Here is a 13,007-nt window from a genome sequence, read left to right on the forward strand (position 1 = left end):
TCCTAAGCCGAGTTCTTTCTCCTTTCTTCAGCTTGTTTGGTAGGCTCTCATTTTGTTCCTGGCAGTTTATGTCAGCGTTGTCCTTCAGACACCTATCAGGACGAACAAGGTCAAAGTTCATGCAAGAAGTGTCCAGTAGGAAAACAAACATTTGGAAAAACTGGAACGACTAGTAATTCCAGCTGTTCAGGTGAGCCTGCAATATCAGCCCACAAAATCCGCAAATGTGTCGGTAAGATGGGATAGAAAGGGCGCACATGAGCACAGATATACCAGGGTGGAGAGAGCTAGCTTCCCAACCTCTCTCCATCCTGGATATACCTTTTCAATGCCCGTTCCGTTTATTTCTCTTAATAAGCATCAAGTTCACAGTATCTTGTGTTTACCTTGCAGACCCTCCGTTGATTGGTAACTACGACGTGAAACGGTGCTTTGAATTAGACTCCATATTCCACTACCAAATTCCAGGGGGCCTTACAATTAACACCATCAGAAATATCACAGAGGAGTTTTACAGTTTTTTTCTGATTTTATACAATCCTTATCTTAGTATTCAACAATGCAGTGAGGTGAGTCTCACCATCGGAAATATAACATCATCTCCCCCAGGAGTTAGCAATGTTTACTTCAGAGTGCCGTTTACTTATACAGCATCAAATGACATAGCTGATGATCAAGTGGCTTCGAATGTTACTACCTGTATAAACGCTGCAAATTTCACCTTGAAGGGATATATTGACCGAAACGCTCCAAACATTACTCAAAACAACGGCACACACCAAATTAACCAGCCATCTTTTCTGGAGAAGAGATCATGCTGTGGTGGGGATATACCACCGCCCTGCTGTACCGTTGGTTCAAAAAGAGTGTCAAGTACTAAATGCGGTAAGACTGTTAGTTTTTTTGCTTTGTTTTTGTGTTTGCCTTTTTTTTTAGGGTAGTAGACATTCCATCGATGAGAAACAGCTTTTGTGTTTTTCTCAGACGTTTAAGACTACTTGTATTACTTTTTCAGGTTGTTTGCCTGGATTTCACTTCGTCACCGACCGTTCTTGTCTCCCTTGCCCTGCTGACACTTATCAGGATGAACAAGGACAAACATCTTGTAAGACTTGTCCAGTTAATACAGGAACATTTGGTAAAACAGGAATGACAAACCACGCCAACTGCACAGGTATGACAACAACAAGAAAACTGTGCTGAAGCACTTTCTCTCTTTAGTGGTTTCCAATCTAATATCCAAATGGGGGATTCACATTTGACTTTTTTTTAAAGAGCATAAAATCATATATACCTATGTAATATTTCAGATTTAAAGACTTCTTCTGTATGTATTTTCCTTTTTTTTGATTTTTTTTTTCTATAGATGGTCCCCGGATCATCAATAGTCATCACAGTTGCTTGCGAGCCTCCTGTATCGAAAATGATCCTGCATTGCTTTGGTTTTGTTTTACTTCCGTCTGCGATTGGTCCAGAAAACATGCCCCACCGCCTCAACCAATCAAATGAAAAACTAAAGCTAATCACGACTTGGTCACTCTCGTTTTCCCGCACTTCAAGCAGGTTGCCTGTTTCTATTTTGAGTCCTCATTGGCTAATGATGATGTTAACCTTTGCTCTGATTGGTGGTGGTGATTTCCTTGGGTTTTGTTTTCCGATACTCAGTTGGAAACTGCTTTGATAAAATGTCGAATGACTGAACTTTTTCAGGCCACCCTTACCCACCGGATGTTACTTCTTTAGGTTGTGCTCCTGGATTTCGTTTCGCTCCTGGTTTTAACAGTTCCTGTCTCAGGTGTCCATCAGACACATATCAGGAGGAAAAAGGTCAAAAGGAGTGTAAGAAGTGTCCAGGAGAGAAACGGACATTTAACAAGACAGGAGTGTCGAGGGAGTCCCACTGTTTAGGTGAGCGCCCACAAAGTTTTCAAACGAAATCGTTTTGCGAAAACCTATTGCTAAGACTGAACTTATACCTTGGGTGAGTATAGGACTTCTCCAGCTTGCCACAAGTACTAATTATACACAGATTAAGTTGAAAACGAAACAGTGTATTAAAAACATGCATGTCTGAAGAAAAAGTGTTGCACAATGTTTAATCAATCTTTCTTGTGATTTGTGGATAATTAACACAACACATCTTTCAAAGTTATTCACCGAAGGTGAATAGTGGTTTTAGTATATACCACACAGAAACCAAAAAAAACACAGTTATTTCTGTCGATACACCAAAATATGGTAAGAAACTAATTTGTTTACACGCGATTTTGTCTCTTCGGCTGCTTGGAGGTGACTAGTACCTACTAATCATTTCCGAAGCAGCCAATCAGCGCGCTCGAAAAGCACAAGCCACTTCTGTGGTATAAACTAATTATTATTATCAATCTCTAAAAAATTTCAAAATCATTATGTCTCATATTGATCACGATTTCTTGCACGGGTTCCTAAACTTAACCCACTCACCCACCGTTCCAGTCCTCTTTTTCCTTTTACCTTCTCATATATGTACTTAATCTTCTCTCTTTTTTGCTTTTTTCTTGTTTACTTTTCGATTCATTCCATTTCACTGAATTTTTTAAACGTTCTCCTTTCCTTCCAACATTTTAGAAATTCTATTGGATAATCGTTTCTATTTCTTTTTAGATGCAAATCCCCTGCAAATTCATGACCAAGTAGTTTTCCTGCCTGAGAACATCAACAACGAAACGGTGGCCGTGAATGTTACTGTAAATACAGTTCTGTCCTCCCTGGTGCGGCCATTTGTGTTTAACATAGATGGTGTCACACAACCACTACAGTCACGCGTTGGCTTAGGGCGAAAGCGACGTAGTTTTGGAATGGACTCTCCTTGTATACAGCTTGGTCCTTGCCCTCAATTCTTGGTCGATCCCTGCTTAAAGGCAGGCGCAGTCAAACCAGAAAATTATTTCTGCATTCATCAATTCACTGGACGAATGAGGGTAACGCAAGACTTTGTGTTCAAAGAAGGTGAACTCTTTGATTTACAAATCCGCGTGACAGACAGCGATCACTGGGGAGTAACCGCAAACACGGCCAGTATCAGAATCATTTCTGGCGACCCGTGTAAGAACATCCAACAAATTTATGATGAAGCCGTCAAATATTGCATCAAACTCAAGAAATCAGAGTCTGTCGATGGAGAAAAGTGGTGCTTGACTGAGCTGTGCATAGAAGCTGCCCATGACTGGAAAGAAGCACTTAACAATGCAAGTCAAGTGCCAGAGAAGAACTGTTCGGCGGATCCCCATCATCTCGCCACAGTCATGCGCGAACACCCACGCTGTGGTAAGTCACGGATTGAACAGTCGACTCCATCCCAGCTCCTTCGCAGTTTTTTTGGTCCTATTGCAGAACACATTTTTTTTCTCAGAGAAAGCGTTGCATGACCAAAAAGCAACGACTGCGAAGAAGACTGGAGTCGACTCCCTAAAACAGGAAGAGAAATACGTTGTTTACGGTATCGATTGATACAGTTTGTTACGTTACCCCACCCCCACCCCCATTGTCCACACAAAACACTCGAAAACACTAATGTAAAGGACAGAATGTGATTTTTTTCACGTCATCGTTTTGAAAAACATCTGTATTCACTTGTCCACAATAGAAATTGGGCGTTTTTAAAAGACTCCACTATTGAAATCGTCCTCGAGAGTGTTCTCTTTCATCAGGTGTTTTGGTTTGGACGAATGTGGATGTGAGGCCCAGTCTCACCGCGGTCAGAGAAGTAGAAAACTACTCAATGTATTGCAGAATGTTAATTGAGGTGTGTTATTGCCATCAATATGCATTTCGGATTTAATGCCACAGTCAGAAATTCGAAATGCGCATTATTGATATTCACAATTCAGAACTTTATTAAGATCTGATTGTCTTTTGCAAAAATTTGAACATGTTAGATTTTCAGTTCGGAAGTCTAAATTGACCACTACTGGTGTTCACATTAAATTAACTTAGTCGTAAGCTTCTTGAGATTCACAGGTTGAATTTTAATTTTTTTAATCTGAATTGTGTGTCTCAGATTAAGTTGCTCACGACTGAAATTCTCTCTTGTGAAAACTTTAATGACAAGTTTTCTCAGATATCCTTATAGCATGTTTTAAACTTGAAAGTATAGTATTTACGGGAAACGGCGATGGTTGAACTATTCTCCGTCTCCTTTTTTAGCCGTTCATCAGCTTGCGAACGCAAAGGTGTTTCCAGTTGTCGCTTCTCTCCACGTGTTAAACGTTTACAAGTACAATTTTTGCAGTTTATCTTGCGTTGTCGGACGCTGGTCTCTTCTAAATACGGCTCTGTTCTAAGAGCAGTTTCAAACTCTTTGCAAACAACGTTTGATGCTTTACTCACCCTTTTTAGCTTTTATCTTAGAAGGTTTCTGGAGCTGTTGCTGTTGGTAAGTATGTCGACATCGAATATGGCCTGGGCAAGTGTGTCAAGGATTAACCACCTCGAAGAGCCTGCTGGGGGATCATAGCTTGAGATTTTAAGCATTTGCATTTTAGAAGCGACGGCGACGTCTGTGGCAAATAAAACGCCGTTTTACCGCTCAATGGAAAAGTGCATGAGTAACTGGAATGAGTCCACTGTAACATGGGAAAGAGGTTGAAAGGTAAGTGTTACTTTTTACACATCTAGATTGAAATCATTTGCATTAAGTTTTGGGAGCAAATAAACTTGAACCAGTACGACAAAAAACGTTTCTTTCCTCTCTTTCTTGAGTATATGTAGAAGTTATGAAGGAGTTTCAAAATGGAGAAATTGATGAAGAGGTTGTTTTAGGTCCCGGGCGAAAAATTCTGTGCGAAAACTCTTCCGTACCAAACTCCACAAGATAAACCCTTACAAAGGTGATCGCTTAAAAGATCCCACCTTTGTAAAAAAAAAAATACTTTCCACCCATGAGAACTGGTTGCTTGGAATTCTTCGACTGTAATGCGAAGGCATTTTGTAACAGCGTTACCTCATGTCACGTCATGAAAATATTTCCATCGCTGACCTTCTCTCAAATAAAGCAAATATTCCACCGGAGATAAGGAAGTCAGTGGAAGGTGGTTGGCTCTCGTGAATTGATTTACAAAGAGGAGATTTGTGCGAGAAATTTCTGTGACTCAAAGGCCAGTACCCACAATTTAGTCTATTACTTATCGGACAAAGGAGTGAAAGAATAGTCGAACCATAATAAAGAGTGACCTCGTATTTGATGCACGGATCGCATAATCATTAATCACTCGGGGAGGGGGGAGGGGTTAATATTGTCCCTCAGCCATAGCGCTGAGTACTCAATGTCACGTACCCCGAGGTTTCACACGATGAAACATGATTAAACAAGATGAAACGATGAAACAAATCGAAACAGGAGGAATCAAGATGAAACAAAAATAAACGCTGATAGCACAAATTTAGTACCAATTCTTGACGAACGTCTGAAAATGACCGGTTTGTTTGTCTGAACGGGGATGTGCAATTTTCGTAACAAAAAAACCCATTCTTTTAGGGAACTGTATTCAAGAAGTGCCTGTCTTTCAAAAGTCGTTAAGCATAAAATGATGATAAATACAGAAAAAAAACTTGTCTGAAATGCTCCGGTTTTATTGGCATGGTAAAGTTTGCGTGAGCTTAGGATTTATTTCGCATTTCGAGTTCATTGTTGGAGTCGGTTTGAGACAATCCCCGTTCCTTTTTACGGAAAGAACCTAAACGTCATTTCCTCTTTAATTGGTGTTCTGAAATACGTTTTCTTTAAGAGCTGCTGTTCACAGAACTGAAAACCACTGGAAGGATGATGTTTGCGAAGGGAACTTTGATGCTATTTTTAATTCGAGAAGAGTTCTGTCAAAGTACTGTCAGGTATACTCCGGTTTGATCGGTATATTAAAGTTTACGTTAGCTTAAGATTTACTTCGTGTTTCGGGTTTCCTTATTGAGGTCATTTCCGGCGAATTGATGTATTGAATTGTTTTTCACTGAACTGAAAACCACTGCAAAGATGATGCGCACGAAAGAAACTTTGATGTTATTTTCAACTTTATTCGTCTTCGTCTTCGTTACACTAAGTCAATCGGCTGCAGGTAAGAGAGACTTTGAATGTTATCCTTTGCAGAATCAATTAAGTATCCATTGTGCATTGTCATCCGAGACGGGCCGAGTTCGCTTGACTACGAAGCGCATCACAGACACTTTAACCGACAAATGTACACGATAAGAAGAAACCTTCATTATATAAATAATAAATGCTATGAAGGAAGAATGGCTAAAGATTTCAATGTAGTCTGTGTTTGGATAATGCTTTCTTAGTTCATGCTCGGGTTTGAATGAAAGTCTGAGCTAATTCAAAAGTGCCTGTACGAAATTTCTCCCTAATCCTAACATTCGTATTCAAGCGCTGATGGCATACTGTTCCCCATTATTCCTACGTCATACAGCAGAATAAGAAACAGAACGATAAGCCGAAGATGCCTTTGACCAAGTTGTTCGTAAATTAGCGAAAAATTATTTGTAAATTGTTGATTTCTGTAGATCTAATCGAACACTAGCATTGCCTTTCTTCGATTCCTAACAGGGACATTAATTCATGAAAGCTGCTGGTTGTTACACCAGTTGACAAGCCGATCACACAAAATTGTGAGGACAAACTTTACAAAGTTGTGGAATTCTCGTTAAGTAGATAAGAAAGCGACAGGCAGATGTTTTGCAATATGTCATAGTATTCTTCATTGTCTTTGAGGATCAAGATATTACAGTTTGAAATGCACTCAAATCCTAACAAAAAGCTTGTATCTAGTTAACTTGGCTAATTTATGCGTTGATTTTTTTCATTATGAGCTACAACAATATGTGTTACACAAGCTCAATCTCTATCTAAACCTTTTTTTGTACAAGGAAAAGAACTGAAAGAGGAAGCTGTATATGGCAGTGATGATAGAAATGGTTTTGATTTTATTTGTCTTCGTCTTCGTTACACCAAGTCAATCGGCTGAGGGCAAGAGAGACTTTGAATGTTATCCTTTGCAGAGTCAACTAAGAATCAATTGCGCTTTGTCATCCGAGAAGGGCCGAGTTTGCTCGACTACAAAAGCGCATCACCGACAATTTTACCGACAAATTTACATGTCGAGACTAAAGATTTCAATGTAATGTTTGGATAATGAATTCTCAGTTCAAGCCCGGGTTTGGATGATAGCCTGACCTAATTTAAGAGTGCCTGTACGAAATTTCTCGCTAACATTTGCTTTCAAGCGCTGATGGTGCCTTGTTCCCCATCATTCCTGCGTCGTGTAGCAATATAAGAAACAGAACAATACGCCGAAGATGCCTTCGACCAAATTGTTCGTAAATTCGCGGAAACTTACTAGTAAACTGTTTTCTGTAGATCCAATCGAACACTTTCCCGGCATTCCCTTTATAATGCGTTCGATTCCTAACAGGGAATTTAATTCATGAAAGCTGCTGGTTGTTACACTAGAAGCCAATCACACAAAATTGCTGGGTAAACGTTAGAAACTTGTGGAATTTTCGTTAAGTAGATAAAGAAATTGACAACCAGATGCTTTGCATTATATCATAGTATTCTTCATTGTCTTTGAGGATCGAATTATTACAGTTCGAAATCCACTCAAATCCAAACAAAAAGCTTGTAGCTAATTAACTTAGCTAATTTATATGATGACTTTTTTTTTATCGTGAACGACAACAATACTTATTACACAAGCTGAATCTCTATCTAAACCTTTCATACACACATGAGGCGCGACTATCTGGTAGCACCATTTTATATTTTTATTAGGCGACCGACGGATTGTCTGGTCACAAAAATATACTCTTTTCCTGATTGAACTACTTGTAGTGGTCAAGAGAAACCAATAATGAACGTGATAGGGTTAAGAAATTAGGCGAGGATACTTATTCATTAGCAAAGTTTCAAGAAACGAGATTTACCGTAGGGAGCATACAGCATTTATTAAATTTCAGTGTTATTACCCTTAATATGGGAACACAATACCATTCGGTAAATAAGGGCTTTGTTTAGTTAGAGGAACAGGTCTTTCTTCTTTGAGAGATTTCTAAAGACCCACCCTTGACTTTCACTTTCTCCAATGAATTTGTAAACAGCCTTGCTGTTATTGCACATAGAGAAATAGTCAATTCAGCATCGAAAGTAATCTTTAATCGGGATCTTTGCCTTGGTTCTGCTAAACTTTGCCCTGTGATTGGTCCAGAAATCCCACGCCATCCTCTTAACCAATCAGAAAACAATAGCGACTTGGTCATTCGTGTCTTCCCGCGCTTCAAGAATTTAGCCAATGAAAATTTGAACCTTTTTATCTAATCGGTCGATGGGATAACTTTGGTTCTGGTTTTATGACGCTTAATCGAAAACTGCTCTTTTTTTCAAAGTGATTATACCCATTCCCTTATTCGTTTAGACCACAATTATGAATGAACCATGCATTTTATAGTATTCCTTTTCTTTGATTTCAGAAGCTTCTCTGATTGGTAACTATGACATCATTAGATGCTACGAAGTCGACATCACATTTCACTATCAAATTGACGGAGGGCTCACAAATAGCACCATAACACACACCAAAGCGCAGTTTTCTTCTCTTTTTGGACAAGCATCCGAACTTCTTAATCTTCAATCAAACTGCAGTGATGTCGTGTTCGCTACTAAAGATATACTCAGCTCTCTGCCGGGAGTGAAAAGTATTTTTTTTAGAATTCCAATGATATTTACAGCAACAACGAATGTGATAGATAGTCAAGTTTCAACAAAGATTACAGCTTGTATAAGTACCCTGACGAGAAAATATAAGGGAGACGTCGAGAGCAAGACTCCGAGTATATTCCAAAATGGCACCAGGTATAACAAGTATAATGTATCCACCATATCAGATAAGCGATCCTGCTGTGGCAAGAATATACCGCCACCCTGTTGTGCCGTGGGCTCAGTTAAAGTGTCGAGTACTAAATGTGGTAAGTAAAGAAGACGTTTGGATTTTTCGTTGTTTACGACGGTGTAATTTCACTTCACTGCAATGACCAAAGATTGCCGTGATTAGTTAGAATCGCAGTTGCTCTGACACCACGATTTGTATTATCAACAGTTAGGCCAGTTTGGTTATATTTTTCATCATTCCTGTTTTCTTCTGTTTTGTTTTTGAACACGAAACCACATTAGGTATTCGAGCGTTTGCTGTGTGTGAGCTTTATTGCTGTACGTACTGAAATGAGAATCCAAGTCAGGCGCGGATCTAGGAAAAATTTTCACCGATTTACTGCAAAACGAGCGCCGAAGGCACAAGCTCCAAGGGGGGTATGGGGGCATGCTCCCCTGGGAAACGTTTTCAATTTTAACTACCTGAAGTGCCCCTTCCTGGCTTTTTGAGTCAGTCAGAAGATATAGTTGCAGCAACTTGCACTTTAATTTATTGAAAATATATAATTATCTGTTTATTTTTTTCATTATGAAAATTCTCACCTATTTCCGTAAAACGGTGGAAACCGGTATGGATCCGCGCCTGCAAGTAAGCGTGAAAACCTTCAAAACTTCCGGGAAATGATGGAACATTATACAAACTAGCAGATGGAGTGACAGCTTTAGCTCTGGTCTGTGTTTTGTTTACTGATACAACACGATCTTTCTACCAATGACAGCCTGCGTTTTATCCGTCGTCGCCAACAGAGCATAAAAGGGGGGACTAAAGAACTAAAGAAAATTGACTGCTCAATTGTCCATAAGGGGAGGATCGTAAAAATATTACAAAGCCAATGTTTCATATTTGAAGATTTTTCCTGTACATATTTTACTTCTTTTGCTGTTGCTCGCTTGCCTTTAAATTTTCAATTGAGTACGGAAAGTGATCCTGGATTAATTTTGGATTTGTTTTACTTCCTTCGACCTGTGATTTGTTTGGGGAACTCGCGTCTCCATCTCAGCCAATCAGATGCAAAATTTAAGCTAATAACGACTTGGTCAATCTCGTTTTTCCGCGCTTCAAGCAGGTTGTCGTTGCTATTTTGAGTTCTCATTGGCTGATGATGACGCTAACCTTTTTTCCTATCGGCAGTTGTGATTACCTCGTTTTGGTTTTCCGACACTCAATTTAAAACTGCTCTAATATAATGTCCATTTATCGACTGATAGTACTTTTTCACGTTGCCTGTACTCACTGGATATTATTTCTTTAGGTTGTGCTCCTGGATTTCGTTACGCTCCTGGTTTTAGCAGTTCCTGTCTACGATGTACGTCAGACACATATCAAGATGAGAAAGGCCAAAGGGAGTGTAAGAAGTGTCCAGGAGAGAAACAAACATTTAACAAGACAGGAGTGTCGAGCGAGTCCCACTGTTTAGGTGAGCGCCAACAGTAAATTAAAAACAAAAATTAAAGAAGATGACTATGGCTGTCTCAAGTATTGAGTAATATTTGATCAATATCTCTAGTGGTCTTTCGATAACTGCTTCATCTTAATTCATTGATAAATTTGAGTTTGAAACGCTCTCCTTTTCTTAAAACATTTGAGAACTCCCTTTGTATAATCATTTCTTTTTCTTTTAGATGCAAATCCTCTGCAAATTCATGACCAAGTAGTCAAGTTCCTGCCTGAAAACATCAACAACGAAACGGTAGTCGCGAATGTTACTGTGAGCGCAGTTCTGTCTACCCTTGTTCGACCATTTGTGTTTTACATAGAAAGGGTCACACAACAACGACAATATGGCGAGATGTCAAGGCGAAAGCAGCGAAAGGTTGAAGTTGGCTCTCAGTGTATAGAGCCTGGTCCCTGTCCTCAAATCTCCGTCGATTTCTGTTTCGAGGCAGGCACCGTCAGACCAGAAAATTATTTTTGCATTCACCGATTCACTGGACGAATAAGGGTAACGCAAAACTTTGTTTTCAAGGAAGGTGAAGAATTTGAATTACAAATGCGAGTGAAAGACAGTGACCAAAGGGGAATCACCGAAAACACAGCCGTTATCAGACTCATTTCTGGTGACCCGTGCGGGTACGTCAATGCAATTTATGATGAAGCCGTGAAATATTGCATCAAGAATTCAGAATCTGTCGATGGAGAGAAAAGGTGCTTAAGTAAGCAGTGCACGAAGGCTGCCCATGATTGGAAAGAGCTTCTTCACAATGAGAGTAAAGTACAAAAAAAGAACTGTTCAGCTGATACTCATAATCTGGCAAATACTCTGCGCGAACATCCACGTTGCGGTAAGTCACGTGTTGAAGAGTCGACTCTATCGCAGCTTTTTTCGGTCTTGTCACGCAACTCGTTTTCTTTCCCAGAGAACAAGTGGCGTGACGAATAAGCAACGGCTGCGAAGGAGACTGGAGTCGACTTTCGAACTAACCTTGAAGAGAAATACGTTATTTTCAGTATTAATTGATACAGTGTGACATTCCCTTCTTTTCCCTATCGTCCACACGAAACGTCCTAAAACACTGGTTTTCACGTCCGGCCGTTTTGAAAAGAATTCGTTTTCGCCTATCCGCAAAATTAAAAGAAATAGGGCGTTTTCGATAAATTGAGCTTTCAATTCTCCACTTTTGAAACCGTCTTCGGTCAGACTGATAGAAAACCAGTTAACTGTGTTGCAGTAGGTTCCAAGTGTGTATATTTTTAAAACTGTACCAGTAATTCAGCCTTGGGCTGCAAGTGGTCCGAAATAAACTATATTATCATATTATCAGTATTGTAGAACCGTATTTTGGATATATCTTGCAGTCAGAAATCCGAAATAAACATTACTAATATGCTCCAAGCTATCCACAGGCTAGTCGTTTACGAGTACACTCTTCCAGTTTGTCGTCTGTTGTTAGGCGCTGGCTTCCTTTGACCTCAATTCAGCAGTTTCAAACTCTTTGTTAACAATGTTCAGTGTGTTACTCACACTTTTCAACTTTCATCTTGGTAGGTTCCAAGCAGCTTCGCCCATTATTTCCAGCGATGTTGCTGTTGGTAACAATTTCGACATCAAATATGGCGTACGGAGGTGCGACAGCAAATCGGCTGGCTGATTTACTTATACTCATTCTTCAATATATGTAAAACAAAAACTTACTGAGTCTCCGGTGGGCCTTTTTTTTTCTTATTAAGTGATTGCATTTTGAGACAAAGGATTAAACTTCACTTTATCATTGACAGTAGTTCTGTTCGTTGTTTCGGTAGGATATAATTCTAGTATGAGTTGATACTTGGGCGGACACAATCAGATTCCAAGCGGTTACACCTTAAGTTATCCTATCGATTACAGACATGCATTTGGCACATTTCTGTGTTGTCATACGTTCCACATGTAAACCCGAATAAAAATCATTTACAAACCTAATTATTGTATGCTTGAGTGGTGCAGTTTTGTTCCTTTCATGTCAGAAGGCAAGTAACCTTTGCAAAGCCACCCACCATCCCTTAACACCGTAAGATTGATATATATTCTCCACACCGCTCTCTCTACATTTCCTATGATGCCGACAAGGAGAATTTGATTGACAAACTGGAGCTCCTTAAAATGGTGATCATTTACTTTATCATATAAGGGGCAAAACTACTGAATCCTGATTGGTCAAGACAAAGGGCATTTTTTCTTAATTTTTGTAATTGCTCCGGGCAAAATTAATTGAAAATGATTGGCTGAAAATCGCTTAGCAACGGCTGCCAAGGTAAAGAAATTTCTGTTTGTTTTGTAGCAATGGCGTCCCGTTTTGCGCGAGATCAGTAAGAAAACATATTGCCCCTTATATTGTGAACAAGTAATCACATGGTTTCTCGTAAAATTAAGGATTAATATCACTTATGTTTTCGGAAGTTTCAGAAATTGCCCTCGTCGCTGCGCGACTCAGGCAATTTCAGCAACTTCCGAAAACACGCGTGATATTAATCCTTAATTTTACTCGGCCCCATGCGATTATCTATACTTATTCTCGTTGCTTTTGTATCTGATTTAAGAGTGACACCGCGAGGAGAAATTACAAGCCAGAC

General features: G+C 39.5%; 2 protein-coding genes across 6 annotated transcripts in view; both read left to right on the forward strand.

Annotated features, from left to right (window-relative positions):
• Positions 1 to 13,007, forward strand: part of LOC111344327 (uncharacterized) — a 47,908-nt gene that overhangs the window by 19,012 nt on the left and 15,889 nt on the right. Inside the window, exons 9-15 of one of the 4 annotated variants that reach the window (XM_088760221.1) lie at positions 32 to 190; positions 394 to 885; positions 1,016 to 1,174; positions 1,744 to 1,908; positions 2,644 to 3,306; positions 3,690 to 3,784; positions 4,390 to 4,501. The exons of 1 other annotated variant lie outside the window; for it this stretch is intronic. In XM_088760221.1, the coding sequence (XP_088616347.1) occupies positions 32 to 190; positions 394 to 885; positions 1,016 to 1,174; positions 1,744 to 1,908; positions 2,644 to 3,306; positions 3,690 to 3,784; positions 4,390 to 4,464 (1,808 nt within the window). In that variant the 3' untranslated portion in view covers positions 4,465 to 4,501. Of the gene's footprint in view, positions 1 to 31; positions 191 to 393; positions 886 to 1,015; positions 1,175 to 1,743; positions 1,909 to 2,643; positions 3,816 to 4,389; positions 4,502 to 13,007 lie in introns of those variants that run through there. 2 more of the 4 variants (XM_088760223.1, XM_088760222.1) reach the window with 2 other exon arrangements.
• On the forward strand, positions 4,491 to 12,357 carry LOC148730329 (uncharacterized). Of its 2 annotated transcripts, none has more exons than XM_088760230.1 (5): positions 4,491 to 4,630; positions 8,500 to 8,994; positions 10,210 to 10,374; positions 10,580 to 11,239; positions 11,944 to 12,357. In XM_088760230.1, exons 1-5 carry the CDS (start codon positions 4,612 to 4,614, stop codon positions 12,075 to 12,077), a joined length of 1,473 nt encoding a protein of 490 aa, XP_088616356.1. In that variant the 5' UTR covers positions 4,491 to 4,611; the 3' UTR covers positions 12,078 to 12,357. The 2 variants fall into 2 exon arrangements, with proteins under 2 accessions (XP_088616356.1, XP_088616355.1); XM_088760229.1 differs by lacking the exon at positions 4,491 to 4,630 and adding an exon at positions 4,669 to 6,089.

The sequence above is a fragment of the Stylophora pistillata genome, chromosome 5 (genome assembly GCF_964205215.1).
Source record: "Stylophora pistillata chromosome 5, jaStyPist1.2, whole genome shotgun sequence".
In the NCBI taxonomy this organism is placed as follows: domain Eukaryota; kingdom Metazoa; phylum Cnidaria; class Anthozoa; order Scleractinia; family Pocilloporidae; genus Stylophora; species Stylophora pistillata.

What these genes read in the sequence shown, in the direction of transcription:
- LOC148730329 (XM_088760229.1), top strand. Translation starts at nt 6,008, where the DNA reads ATGATGCGCACGAAAGAAACTTTGATGTTATTTTCAACTTTATTCGTC. An exon ending in ACTAAGTCAATCGGCTGCAG is followed by an intron (nt 6,090 to 8,499) that starts GTAAGAGAGACT and finishes CTTTGATTTCAG; the next exon opens with AAGCTTCTCTGATTGGTAAC. An exon ending in GAGCGAGTCCCACTGTTTAG is followed by an intron (nt 10,375 to 10,579) that starts GTGAGCGCCAAC and finishes TTTTTCTTTTAG; the next exon opens with ATGCAAATCCTCTGCAAATT.